Here is a 14,540-nt window from a genome sequence, read left to right on the forward strand (position 1 = left end):
GACGTCAATGTGAATAACAGTGTTATTATTTTCTCTAATTTATCTACCGCATCCATGCGGTAATTTAAAGTTTGGTTAGCCGCCAATTGGGTGAGTTTTCGCAGATTTCTCTGGAAATCATGCTGAACTTTTATTCTTAAATCTTTCATCATGTAATTAGTCTTTGAACTGTTTTTATAGCGGCCCACGAGTCATGGAACAGGAGTGATTTTCCTATTCTGGCCATGCTATGAACAGCTTTTAAACCCTTGTTCGGAGTGGAGGATGTTCTCCTCTACATTTTCTGGGGGCTACAGGATGCACTCACTCATGAGTTCAGAAAAGTGATTCTTCGTTTTCCATACTTCGCATGAAGTATGTTGTTTTCGGCTGAACATGTGGACAACCTATCAAAATTAATTTTATAAAATTTTCATCATTTGTTTTTATTATTTTTTTGCTAACATATAAATTTATGAATTAAAGTACCGTTTATTAATTTTAATGTTTTAGGGCCCCACCTTTTCAAATTTAAGGTAACAAATGTAACAAGTAACTCAAGATACTCTATTTATTTAATAAATATGGAGATTTATAAATAATTATGTAATACTGTAATACTCACAAATTTTGTTTTTCATATCAAATATAGTCCCAAATGGTGGTCAAGAAATGCGTTAGTTTCTATTTTTCCTATACTTAAATATTACCCCCTAGTTAACCTTAAAATTTATTTATTTTGTTTAATTTTGTGAGCTGGGTGTTCAGTCGGCCTGCCTATGTACCTAACTACTTTTCCACCTAAAGGTAGGACACCATTGAGCCTAAGGTTCAGGGCAACTTCCACTGCAGGCCTTTCTCGGAATGGTTGATCCGAACCAGGCTGGGAAAGGTTGGTAGAAAGGAACGTACACTGTTATCGCTGAACTTGAATGATATTGATTGAAGTTTCCTCTGAATTAATTAAATATGTTATTAGGCTTAATTAATTGATCTTATCCGGTCGTTGGGGTTTATTAAATTATTTACAGTACGGGAAAATAAAACAATATACTTTGTTTGATAAGTTTTGAAGTAATATCTACGGTAAACCACAGGTACACCTATGAAGGTAATTACGTGTTCATTACCTAAGTCTCTCAAGCTCGCTTCGTAAACATCTTTGCGGACATGAGTGCATGCTTCTACGCTGTAGTGGAATAGCTTGGTGGAACCGAAATTCCACAGAACATAACATAGTCAAGTAAGACTGGAGGTCACGTAGCAAGACTCCATTCATGCGCAGCATGTCGGGCTGCTTGCAGTTAGAGTTAAAACAATCTTATTTGGTTGCATTTGTACCGTAACGAGCACCACCTGAAGATTACCAATATATTTTATTTTCTTACGGAGCATGATTGCGCAAGCTAACAGGAAAGGTAGCACAGTCTATGATATCACTCGCGAAATAAAATATAAAACTATATGCATTATCCTCCCCATTTTTCCTTTTCAGTTGAAAATAATTGGGTAATACTGATATGTATAACACGTTGACATAGCCTAATCGAGAATGCTCAATTTTGCTGCAAAATACTTTCCTCTACCTAAATTCGTTATCGATTCTATTGTTACTGCGGTACACCACGAGGTCACGATGTTTGAATTATCCCTCATTAGCGAGCTTATCAAAAAAATTTCCCAATTATTATGGAATGCCAACTTATGTATGCTATATTAGGTAGGTTTCGAAATATTATAAATCGAGGAAAGGACCTATACACTTAAGCATTAGCACATATACCCTCGGCATAATCACAAGGAGCTATACCAGCAATCATCACATATACTCTCGACACAATCACCATGTGGGGAAACAATAGAGTAAACTCTGAAGAAGCTGCTCGTCGGGACGCCGAGGAAAGAAGTCGCAAGGAGCAGGAGCGCGCGAAAGATGAAGAGCAGCGGCGACTGGACGAGCGCGTGAGGCAGTATGTAGAAGCTTTGCGCGAGCAGGTATCGTGGCGCGGAACATTCAACCGGCCAAAGTAATGCATCCTACTCGTATATATGATAACGTGTGAAAGTATTCGTTCTCAGAAATAAAATAAAAACTTGTTCCTCATACATATTTATTTCATTTCAATTGTTCATGTTAGCTTAGAAACGAATGCCAAGCTTGCGTGTACCTCCTCACAAATGTCACGACACACGGGTTTCCTTTATGATACTAGATATTCAGGTAGTTAGATTAATAATGTTAATAATATATTGAACTAGTTCTATCCACTAAGAGGTTGTACAATCTGCATCCTATGCATAGATAACCGTAGTCACTACACTTTCTAATAAGATTGTAGGAGCACCGTGACATGCTATGCAGCGATAAGTAGGTACGGTGCACGTTACATAGAGTTTCTAGGTAAGGTATCTGTCATACTATAGCCCTAACATTACAGGATAAATAAAAAGTACACAATTTAAAATAATGTTTTATTACATTATTATAGTCTAACTAAACCTATAAGCTATACAATTACAAATCTTAAATATAAGCCCACTATAGCCAATATTCTGCAGTCGCCATCTGGCCGATTAAATAATAAAAGCTTGTTACTGGCCCGTGCACTTTGCTCACGCGGTGCTCGTAGTGGTTCGGAGATTCTTTCAACAGAATCACACGTTCCAGTAGGCCGGTCAAAATAGACATTCACACTTGCATAAATTTCCAAGAAGCTGAAAATTTGCATGAACGTTAGGGATACCATTATAATGAAATTGTGAAAAGTTCCCATCGATCCCTTTTGGGCAAAACATTTTATGCAAGGTCAAGGTTCGCAAAACTGTTTTTTTTTTGTTTTTTTTTAGCGAAACGGTTAGTTTTATGATAAAAATAGCTCAGACAAAAATTGTATATCATTTAATTCTCTAAAAAAATGGCCCTTACACATCTAGGAGGCTCTGGTACATATCATAAAATAAATATAGCATCGGTTTTCCTTAAACATTTGAAGATAGTGCCAACTGACCGCGGGTTATCGTAAATTCGCTGAGCGCCACTTACATTCGTACAGCAGCCAATATTACAATTTTGATAACGATCCCGTAGTCATCACATATTACCTATTTTCTGAGTAATGACACATGGTTTGTTTTATATTCAAACGATAGCTCGCACGTGGTGCTACGTATTATCGGGCAATCAATGGTCATATGGAGTAACACATATAACGCTAATTGCCGCCGGTCTTTGCCGTAATACTGTTTGCGGCTTAACCGCAAATGTTACCCATGGATCAAGTTAAGAAAAACGTTATTTAGACGTCTTATATTACTGTATGGTCTGCTCCGTACTTAAACGTCGCAGGTACATGTACTCAGTAAGCGAATGCACACTAAGGCCTTGCCCAAGCCTAATTCTAAGCATAGTTTGTGAAAGCGGAGCTTTGCATCCCATGTGCACATAACTCTAATCATCACGCCTTGCAACTCAACTGTAAGTGATAGTAGTGTTGCGTGCTATGCTGCCCCTAGTAGCACATTGCCTAGCCGTTACCTCTAGTGCCGTCCAATATTAACTTGATTTAATCTAACACAGAGTATTCATAAGCGTAACTAAATTTAAACTTGAAGCAAAGTAAGAGGGAATGGTCTCAGCACCTTACATGCACAACTCTCCGTCATCCTAAACTAATAGGGATAAAAGAAATAAGAGTAAACATATTAAACACAACTATTTATTTCAATCTACGGAACTTTACGTGCGGCACTATTTAACACTATTAATACTATTTTGATTCAGCTGCACCACAGCCGGAACCACTAATGCTGCGAGCCGAGTCAAGCAGCACTTGTGTGTCCGTACGCTCACCCGTGGAATAATATTCCAAGATGTCTGGATCGTCTCGATGCACTTTTGCGATGATCGCACTGAACACCTCTATAGATTCTTTAAGAAGAATCGCCAGTGCCAAATAATTGGTCAACCACGCAGAGACATGCGCCGTACAGAAATGATGCCAGTGGAGTTCCTTCTTGCACTCACGTCCAGGAGATACCACTTCATTTGGCTTCTTGCCACAGGAGCAGGTGTCGCCGGCGACAGCCTTGCACTTCTGAAAACGAAGATTTTTCTCGACGAACTCTTCTATAGTAGACAGTCTCACAAAATCTCTTTCACCTGGCGGCGGCCCCCAAAATAGGGGCATGAGCCAGTCCCAAATTATCACCAAGCGATCTTCTTCCGGCCTCTTTGCATCGAAGCATCGAAGCTGTAGCTGACGGGGCATGCTTTCCCGTTAAGAAAAGTCAAGTCCAGGTTCTTTAACCACCCAAGAGAGACTTTCTAAATTAATCGGTGACAATAAATAAAACCTAACTTAATTTTACAAATGACACTATTTATATTGTTCATTAAATATGTTAGACAAGCTATGCCAATATTTTTATGATGTTAAAATGTGGTCAGAATTTTAAAAGCATTTTCATTATAAACAGACGAATATACATACAAAGTCTATTATTTTATAGTGAAAATGGATTTTTTAAGTTTTTTTTAAAATGTACGATTAAATCTATATTAAAAATAATGTTGTTCAGGAATTCATTACGTAATCTACTAGGATAGATACTATGTAAGTTCTAAACTTATGTCATCACAATCGACATTAATTGGTCTCACAAAAAATTTAATTCGATGCGATTAAACACCTTTCTTTTCACCATTCCATTTTCAAGAAGTATTCTGGTTTATATGATCATAGTTACTACTTTAAACAAAACAAATTGAATTATAATGCAAAAAGAAATACCACTTTTAACTTTCACAATGCTTTATTCAGAGAGCAGACATTCTCAACAATATTAGTTTTGTGATTGGCTGGTCGTCGTCTACTTGCTGGAAGTTTTGACAGACAGGAAGTGGAACAGGCCGTCGTCGGACTTGGGCTTCTGGAAGCAGTGCTCCCACTCCGGCAGGATGGCTGCAACAGAATCAACACGGCTCAGTGGAGGGTTCCAAAGAGACAACCAGAAAAAGCTGACATTAATGCTTAGCATGACCTTGATGGAAACTTGATAAAGCAGTCCTAGAGAGGTCGCGGCACACGCCCAGTGTATCTGGACTCGCGGACATTCTTACCGGCGGCGGGGACCTGGAAGAGGTACTCCGTCCCTGCCGTCACTTCCTCGGCGCACTCGGTGTCCAGGTCGTCGGGGATGACCTCCTTGGTCAGCTCCACGAACTGGTCCAGAGGGCACAGGGAGTCGCATCCCGGCAGCTGCAGGAGGTACGGCTCCGTCTCCGTGCTGTTCTTGAAAGACACCTGCCGAAAGAAATACCAAGATGCTCTATCATCTACAATATTTTTTTAATTCCCATTATTCTTTACCAGTAAGTATTACGGAGAGATTCATAGAACCGTCGTCTAAATTACTACTTACCGTCACGTAGTAACTGCTGTTCAACTCCCTGAGTTCTATGAGCACTGAACTTGCGTAAGGGACCAGGATGCCATTGAAGACTTTCAAGGCTTGCAGAGTGTTGACAACGTTTGAGTCGTGGGCCGAGTAGACGTAGAGGCTGCGGTCTGGACTGAGCGTGGCATTCACCTTTGCCTGCATGTTCTCGATGATCTCCTTAAGCATCGGACCTACGGAACAAAGAAGGTTTCCAGAACGATTTAAAAATTTCAAAAACAATTTTTGTATAAGACTCTTTTAATTTGTGGTAACAGTGACATTCACCATTTTATAACAAATACATTTTCTAATATGGTTTTTATGAGCTCTCTGCAACATTTTTGGTACAAAGCTCAATATTGTTATACGTAAATTTCGATATTATACTGTCTTATATTTGGCTAATGCAAATATTCAGATAATTTAAACTTTACAGATGGGTTTAAATTGAAGACAGAACAAAGTGTGCCAATATTCTCAAGCAAAAGATCTAAATTTTATAACGATTATAAATCCTTTATTAAATTCAGGCGGTGATTTAAATTTACTTGTAGTTTTGTTTTTAAACATCTTCGTCTCTTTTATATCATGACATTGTTATCTTCTCAGAAATAATACATCACACTTTACAAAATAAAATGTCAGAACACTTGTAAAGTTGTTTTCCTACATTTTGAGACTGGTTGAATGATACTACTTTTCGATAGCCATAACTTAAGCAATTTTCTGTGTAATAGAAGTGGATGTTGCTGAAGTTGAAGTTTATTTGTAAATACTCAAATAAACCTATTTTTCCTGTTTAGTAGTTTCTTCTGTAGTAACTAGAGTTATTCTTGACATTTCGGGTCGAAATGTGCTGTTATTTGAAAGTAAAGCAATCACACAACAAGACACGCCAAGGCAAGCTCACCTGCAGACAACCTCTGAAGATCGGTGGTTCCTGCTTCGGCGATGAAGATTTCCAGCAAGTACAGGTTCTTCAAAGGGTTTGGGTAGTAGGGCCACACCCAGTCAGGCAGAGTCAAGTTGTACAACTCCTGTGAACCACAAGGATTCTCTCAGTCTCGTTCACCCGCATTTAGCACTACGTTACTGGCGTTAAATTGTCCCATTGCATGCAAGTGTTGAAACGATTAGGTAGCATGTTTCATACAGTTTTCTTGTTTTATTTCCAATGAAGTGATATTTTTTTTGCGTTAGTTTATACAATCCTATCGCAAGCCGATGTTCAGCAAACTTCTGAAAACATCTCTTCCTTAATTATTACATACTAATTTTAAATAGAATATTATCCACATTTAGTTTTTTTGCCAAATATATCTAACACTTCTAATGAGGGGAAAATGCGATTACTGTTTATTTTTATGGTTACGATTACTTTAAAAGTTACTTTTGTACATTTAAACGATTTTTACAATCTTAGTTTCCAGCTTCTAGACAGTTGTAGGAACAACTTCAGTTTACAACAAAGGTGTTGCAGTGCTGTTGCTAAGACTACAATTTCTTTGTATAATTTTATTAGAACTTGCCTCTATGAAAAGTATGTCGTAGATTCCAGAACTGAAGGAGGAATACCCAGCAAAGGCTGCAACTTCCTCTTGAACCTGAGCTGTCTCGTTCATGACGCACTGGTATTCGTAGGATTCTTCCAAGTATGAGAGGATGGTCGTGTACTTGGCACAGGAGTACATCGGCAGCAGAAGCTGTAAACAAATTGTGGTATATGGAATGTGTCAAAAGTCGGCCGTCAATAATCGAAGGCAGGTGCATCACGTAAAAATAAAATGGCAACGTCTTTAAAGTTGCCGGCGAACAACATATTTTTTGCCAATAATAAAAAATGTATTTCCAATTGATCAATTTGATTGAAAACACTTCTACATCGACCACGAAACTTATAGTTGATATAACATTATTTTATTATTTTCCATGCATTTTTATGGCCAATACCTTACTTAGATAGAGGTACCACCAAAAACGTATATTCAATAAAGGATTGGAACTGTTGTTTCAAAAAATACTTTTTAATAGTATATTTATACATTTTTTTTTTTTCATTTTTGTATGCAATATACATATTGTAAAGACGAAATGTCACTGGATTTCTCGTAAATTTTCCAAGTAAACGTTAGGTAGGAACACACCACTGACAGCTTATCAACACAGAGATATAACTAAGTAATTAAATTAAAATTTTAGCATTACTTTCTATTCTGAAAAAAATAAATCATTGAATGCAGATCTCTTTAATTATTTCTAATCATTTTTTCTTCATCCCTTCCCCTCCATCTAAAACTCTCTCTCACATTCTGCGTCATTTCATCATCCCTCCTCCCGTGGATATCTCGGGTACCCGCCAGTAGGCCTAAAATAATTTGGCCAAAAATTAGGCTAAATATTTTTAGGCAATGTGACTTTATGCCAAACAATATTAGGTCATTGACTTTAGGTCAAATATCTTTATGCCAAACGACTTTAGGCGAAATAATTTTAGGTCAAATGACTTTAGGCCAAACAAATTTATGTCAAATGGCTTTAGGCCAAATCTGTTAAGGCCAAACGTCTTTAGGCCAAATAATTTTAGGTCAAATAAGTTTCCGAAAATTATTTTAGGTCAAATGATTTTAGACCAAACAATTTTTGGTCATTTGGTAGAAAGTAACTTTATTTCTGGCAATAGGAAGTGCTTGCACATTTAGCTCTCTCTATCTCTATCTATCTACCACACTCTTCGAACATTCAACATGGCTAGAAAACTTAAAATAAGTTTAGCGGATTAAACACTGATGAACTTTTCTGTTCGCAAGTTTTTTGTTTGCTTGTTATTTACATATTGCTTCTCTGGCGGTTATTTTAATAAGCGAAATTAGTGAATGATTATTTTATTTTTTGGTTAATTCGTTTAATAAATACCCCGTCCCTGGTAAAGTCCAATAATGTGCACTACATGTTTTATGTGAGTGTCTTGTCATACTGTCCTTATCACAATTGTGTGGTTCGAATTGAGTGAACCAGAATAAATTAATAAATAACATGAGTAAGACTTGTTTAACTATAGTTTACTTAGGTGATAGGTAAATTTTCCTAATAAAGAACTAACAGTATCAGTATCAGTATCCAGTATCTGACTGAATACATAAAACCAACTGTAAACATAACATCAATAAACAACACGGAAACTATCTTTGGTCTTCCATCTGGCAATCTCGGGTTCGGTCCAGCGGGTGATCATGTCAAGTTTAGTAGCGTATCAACTAGATGGCGCTGCAGCGCATCAACTTCAATCTTACACTGGCAGAACCATATATACCGGGTTCTGCTAATTAGCTATAAAATGCTCCAATCAGGCTTTAAAGCAGAAAAATATGATTGCCACAAAAAAAATTAAGATATCAAAAACATTTTCCAATACAAGGTCAGTAATTTTAGCCAACTTTTTTCCAAGTGAGATGCGCCAAATTTAAAAAAAACTTTCACTATCCAGTATTTTTTTGTGTATTTAAATTTTTCGTCATACTGAGTGCATGCACTATTTGCTTAACTCGACAAATTATTTAACACATAAATGGGAACCAGCTGTGACATGGAGAACAAACTGGCACTACTTTCTAAGCGACACATAGGTTTCATCAGTAGCGATTGTTAAAATGCATGTTGCCATTATCAACTATAGGGCACAGAAAATATATCTTGTTACTTTATGTCGGTAATCCAAATGTTCTGTTGTGCACACACTGTAACAGCGATAATTGGAAGAATAAAAGACAACAGATAAGCGTAATAACAGTCTCATCTAAATGACAGTACAATAATTAACTGCAAACATTACCAGCTATAATTTAACCCAAAGCATATCGAAAATAATTTCTTTTAGATTTATTGGAAATGTATTTTATGCACGCACTAGTAATATCACATTAATTTGTGTTTTCTTGTAACCAAAACAATAATAATCTATATAAACACAGTTTAAGATAGTACTTAAAAATAACAAAGAATCTGTGCAAAAAAATGGCCTTCCAAAAACTGACTCAACAGTTTGCTAAATAAATTGCTTTTTGTTTAGTTTATTGTTTAGTATAATTATAGCAGTTTACATATATTCTTTAATTCAAAACATAATGCTATGAGTTTGATTTATAAATGCTATTTTCCATTATCTTTACCAATATGCTATCACTTACATTGTTTTTTTTTACAAACGCAAAACAAAATTTATATTAGTGAGCAAATTTGCAATTTACAGCTATAATAATCTTGTAAACTGCAAATCTGTGTGCATTTTAGAAATTTTTGTATTTCTAAATAGAGGGTTGTAAATTTTTGCTCTATAAGCGCTACATCTCAGCATATAGCATAGCTGGAAGTAACTAAAACATTCTACTATTTGCTAGAAGTAACTGTTAAAAGATCAGAGTTAATTATTCTAAAAACAGTTTTAGGCCAAATACCTTCAAGCTAAATCATTTATGCCAAACGACTTTAGAGGAAATAATTTAAGGTCAAATGGCTTTAGGCCAAATACGTTAAGGTCAAATGATGTTAGGCCAAATACGTTTAGGCCAAACGTATTTAGGCCAAATAATTTTAGCTCAATTAAGTGTCACAAAATTATTTTAGGCCAAGTGACTTTATGTCAAACAATTTTAGGTCAAATGACTTTAGGCCAAATAACTTTATGCCAAACGAATTTAGGTAAAACTATTTTAGGTCAAATGACTTTAGGTCAAACAAATTTATGTCAAATGGTTTTAGGCTAAATATGTTTAGGCCAAACATCTTTAGGCCGAATAATTTTAGACCTAATGACTTTAGGTAAAAAAGTTTAGGCCAAGTGAATGTTCTGAAACAGTTTTAGGCCAAATATTTTCGGCCAAACGACGCGCTCCCGATATCTCTACTCAGGCGAAAATTGAACTGACCCGTTTTGTTTCAGAATTGTACAAATCTTTGAGGTGAGGTGGTGATATCTGCGCACTCACGTCGTCATTGCTCTGAGTCTCGGTGTGGATGGGGATGGCCTGGAACTTGATGCTCGGCTGGCTCAAGGTCCTCTCTGTCGGCGGGTACAGTCCCGCCAGGTTACAGCGGGCGCTCACAAGAGTACGGTCCACATCCGTGCTCCTGATGTAGGTGTCATTGGTGTTGTACGTCAGAGGCAGCAGGTCAGAGTATCTCTGTCTGAGGTACGAGCCCAGCCTGTAGTGCTGCTCCTCACCGATCTGCAACATAAAACAAAACCGATCACTCAAGAGCTGCAGTGGTGGAATCAAAGAGAAAATTAAGACATTTGACTAATAAATAACAAATATATATTGTATTATTGACTAGATATTAAATCTCACCTCTGACAGCTGACCGTATCCTCTGGGCCAGTAGCGCGCAACGTCGTTGTATGGGTCATTCGGGTATGAGCTGGTTGGAGCACGGTCCCCGTGGCGGTAGAGCTGAAAAACGAGTCATAATCAGCTTCTTTGACTGCACATAGAGAGACATTGCTACAGAAGACACCACTTTCGGTAACAGTGCCAAGCACCCTGTATCGAACAGCGATGCCATCCTAGCAGTTCAGATTTTCATTTGGCATCACTGCCAGCCCGACTAGCATGAGGAGCTGCGCCGCTTTGTTCTTGTAAGGATTCTTTGCACGTGGGAAGAATAAACTGTACAACATAAACGAAAACGTTAAGCCTACAATGGCTAGGAAATACTACATTTAAGTATACCCTCACTTAACCTCGGGCTTATATTATAAACAGTTAGTAAAGAAAATACTTCATTTTTGCTTCGTTTATGTTAACTTTTGGTGTAACTGTAGATAAAACCATTTGAATTAATACCTATATGGTATGAACATTTTCCATTTATGAGACATTGGGATTCACCCAATGAGCGAGGTGAAAATCCTTCTAACGCTGCAGATGATCAGAATATTGCGATTAAGTCCCACATCAAAGCGAGACTTTCAATTTTCGGAATGCACTAGTAGTCTCCAGCCTCACTCTAAGAGTCTCTCCAGGAACGCTCGAAATTTTCGCCACTCACATCAACCCACCATAGAGAAGAACCTGCTACAGCACCACCGAGTTAAGACTTATCAGGAGATGGCATAAAGTGCAACACCATCGTCATATTGTAACAACCAAAACAAATTATAAATAGTGTTAGACTACGCCTGATAATAAGGTAATAAGTATGAATTAGAATTCGTGCCGTCAAACAAGGTCACTTCCAAAAAATACAGACTTTTGAAAACTGTTTCCATGATACAAACCCTGCACTTCAACTAATTTTGTGAATGTCCTGCAAATATGTACCGTTTGGGTAAAAAGAAGCTTCATGCAGTACCCGTGTAGTAACGCGAGCATGGTCACTCCCTGTTCAGCACTCGAGGCAATTGCATCCTCCACAAGTCTTTTCTCCGTCACCATCCTGAACTTACGAAGGGAACCTCAGACCTCACGCCTCGGATAAACCCATGCCACTACTACTATATCTCGGCTCATGTGGGCTCCCCCAGCCTAATTCCACTGGAACTGCCAGCTACGCGTCGAGCCTAAACTCGGGTGGTATATCCTCGAAAGTAAATAGGATGTCTTTAAGGATTAAAGTTCCCTAGTGCCAAACATTTTTGCTATAACTGTTAAAAATCTGTTCCCAATAACGCTTTGGAGCTGCAAGCCACCAGCTAGGTCTTGTCATTCCGTAGTTCGTAGGGCAGAAAAGTATATGTAAACACACTTTTTGGCAGAATGATGTTAAACTATGGGGTGTTCTCTCAAGATGTGATGCTAAGCAATGGGATATTCTCTCAAGGTTTAATGTTAAGCTATGGGATGTTCTCTCTAGGTGTGTTCAGCTATGGAGTGTTCTCCCAAGGTGTGGTGTTAAGCTATAGAGTTTTCTCTCAAGGTGTGATGTTAAGCCATGGAGCGTTCTCTCAAGGTGTGATGTTAAGCTATTGGCTGTTCTCTCAAGGTGTGGTGTTAAGCTATGGAGTGTTCTCTCGAGGTATAGTGTTAGCCATATGGTGTTCTCTCAAGGTGTGGTGTTAAGCTATGGAGTGTTCTCTCAAGGTATGGTGTTAAGCCATATGGTGTTCTCTCAAGGTGTGGTGTTAAGGTACAGGATGTTCTCTCAAGTGTGGTGTTAAGGTATGGAATGTTCTCTCAAGGTGTGATGTTAAGCTATGAAGTGTTCTTTCGAGGTGTGGTGTTAAGGTATGGAGTGTTCTCTCAAGGTGTGATGTTAAGCTATGAAGTGTTTTTTTTAGGTGTGGTGTTAAGGTATAGAGTGTTCTCTTGTGTGGTGTTAAGCTATGGGGTGTTCTCTCAAGGTTTGGTGTTAAGCTATTGAATGTTCTCTCGAGGTGTGGTGTTAAGCTATGGGGTGTTCTCTCGAGGTGTGCGAGTCAAGGATTCGCCTCTCGCTTACCACGCTGGCGAAAACGATGTTTCCCAGGTCCTCGCCTGCCACGGCTCCCAGGCTCGCAGCCAGAGCGAACAGCAGAGCCACGAAGCGCATTGTGGTATCTTCGAGAGCAGATGCCGTCGGGCGGGTCAGGTGAAGGATCTCGCGATTCCCCAAAGACGCCGACGACCGGCGAGAAGGCTCCTTATATACAGCCGAAACTCAAACCATGCCCCCGCACACTTTTTTTTTTGCAGCATAACGCTTAATCCCACCCAAAACGGGGGAAGGTTGATCTCGTCAAGGCCTTGACACACGATAGTGGCAGCACCCGTCGGGGGGCTTCGTGGCGTTCAAAGTCCGCCTCAAGGAAGTACGTGCAAACAGGTAGAACACATCTGTGAGTTTGTACTCATCGTCTGCTAAGTATCGACATTTTTGGAATTAAGTGGCGCGACTGTTCATGACGTGTGCCGTGTTCAGACAAGCTCAAAATTTTCTTTGCCGAGTATTTTCAAAGCGGTTTTTTTTAAAGAAATTTAAAGTACTTTCCTTAAGAGATTGTTATATATTCTTAAGTTAAACACCGTATTATTTTAGTAATTTAGTAGTAAATTAGATATATCTGTGGGTACTGCAGTTTATATCGACTCTCCTGTACTGAAAAAATATACAAGTATACTTTACGTATATAACTAAGCTTATTATTGGCCGATTTTCCACGCACCACTTCAGAGCATCGTATTACGCTTAAAAAAAAAATTACTTGTGCTCATCGTAACAATCACCGGATCATTAAAGTATAGCCAACTGGAACCGATAAATAAAACCGGTAATCCAGCATTCATAACGCAGGTGAGAATAACAAAAAAAAAAACACGTTTATTTGAGCCAACAAAACACTACTCACGTATCACGAAAATGTGTGTACATACATTCATATTAGTCTATAGAGGCACACTGAGTAAGGATATATGTGTGTGTGTGTGTGTGTGTGTATATATATATATATATATATATATATAGAGAGAGAGAGAGAGAGAGAGAGAGAGAGAGAGAGAGAGAGTGTGTGTGTGTGTGTGTTTTTGTGTGTTCTTTTGATGCTGAAAATGTCTTAAAGCGAAAGAAAACAGTCATCTCTGATTTTCCTTTTTTGTTTGTGTATACTGACAATTGAAATCTATTATAGAATTACGGTTTGATATTATGATAACAAAAAGGCAATATTCCTAACGACAATATGGCCTCAGGCTCAATTATTATTACTAGAGGTCATCCAGTGGTTTAAATTAGACCAGAAATTTATTTTGACAACAAATGTATACAGAACAGAGTGGTCAATATTTCACTGACATAAAAAGCAAAAAAAAAAAAAAGGAAGTAAACAACAGTGCGACTGTCATGCAATGTAAACAATGAAATTCCAAATATAAATATATAAACGAGACGAACTCTAATATGTGAAAAATAAAAAAAAAGTCCGTTTTCATGAATACGAATGTAGCAGCCACAATGCAAATATATGCGAGTTGCACAACTGTGACCATTGTTCTCATATGGGTGCATAAAAAACGTCAAAAATAAAGCGTATAGTCTGATTCCGGGGAATGAGGATTCGTCTGACAATAATAACGTTAACCAGCAAGTGGCGAATGCCGTCATTAGAGCGCCCAGTGGCAACGCTACGAGGCAGCCTTCCTCTGCAGACAAAG

At 38.1% G+C, this 14,540-nt stretch overlaps 2 protein-coding genes across 2 annotated transcripts in view; both read right to left on the reverse strand.

Annotated features, from left to right (window-relative positions):
* The window catches only part of LOC134542293 (prostatic acid phosphatase-like), a 36,058-nt gene extending 31,811 nt beyond the window's left edge, over positions 1 to 4,247 (reverse strand). The window contains exons 1-2 of the mRNA XM_063386442.1: positions 4,004 to 4,247; positions 2,576 to 2,622 (exon numbers count right to left, since the gene is read on the reverse strand). Of these exons, the coding sequence (XP_063242512.1) occupies positions 2,576 to 2,622; positions 4,004 to 4,247 (291 nt within the window). The remainder of the gene's footprint in view (positions 1 to 2,575; positions 2,623 to 4,003) is intronic.
* A 525-nt stretch (positions 4,248 to 4,772) lies between these two features.
* Positions 4,773 to 13,006, reverse strand: LOC134542305 (prostatic acid phosphatase-like). Its single transcript, XM_063386451.1, has 8 exons — positions 12,853 to 13,006; positions 10,764 to 10,865; positions 10,401 to 10,640; positions 6,948 to 7,121; positions 6,329 to 6,455; positions 5,401 to 5,609; positions 5,099 to 5,282; positions 4,773 to 4,940 (listed from the first exon to the last, which is right to left on the reverse strand). Exons 1-8 carry the CDS (start codon positions 12,940 to 12,942, stop codon positions 4,849 to 4,851), a joined length of 1,218 nt encoding a protein of 405 aa, XP_063242521.1. The 5' UTR covers positions 12,943 to 13,006; the 3' UTR covers positions 4,773 to 4,848.
* Positions 13,007 to 14,540: the final 1,534 nt, after the last annotated feature.

The sequence above is a fragment of the Bacillus rossius genome (genome assembly GCF_032445375.1).
Source record: "Bacillus rossius redtenbacheri isolate Brsri chromosome 4 unlocalized genomic scaffold, Brsri_v3 Brsri_v3_scf4_2, whole genome shotgun sequence".
Taxonomy (NCBI): Eukaryota; Metazoa; Arthropoda; class Insecta; order Phasmatodea; family Bacillidae; genus Bacillus; species Bacillus rossius.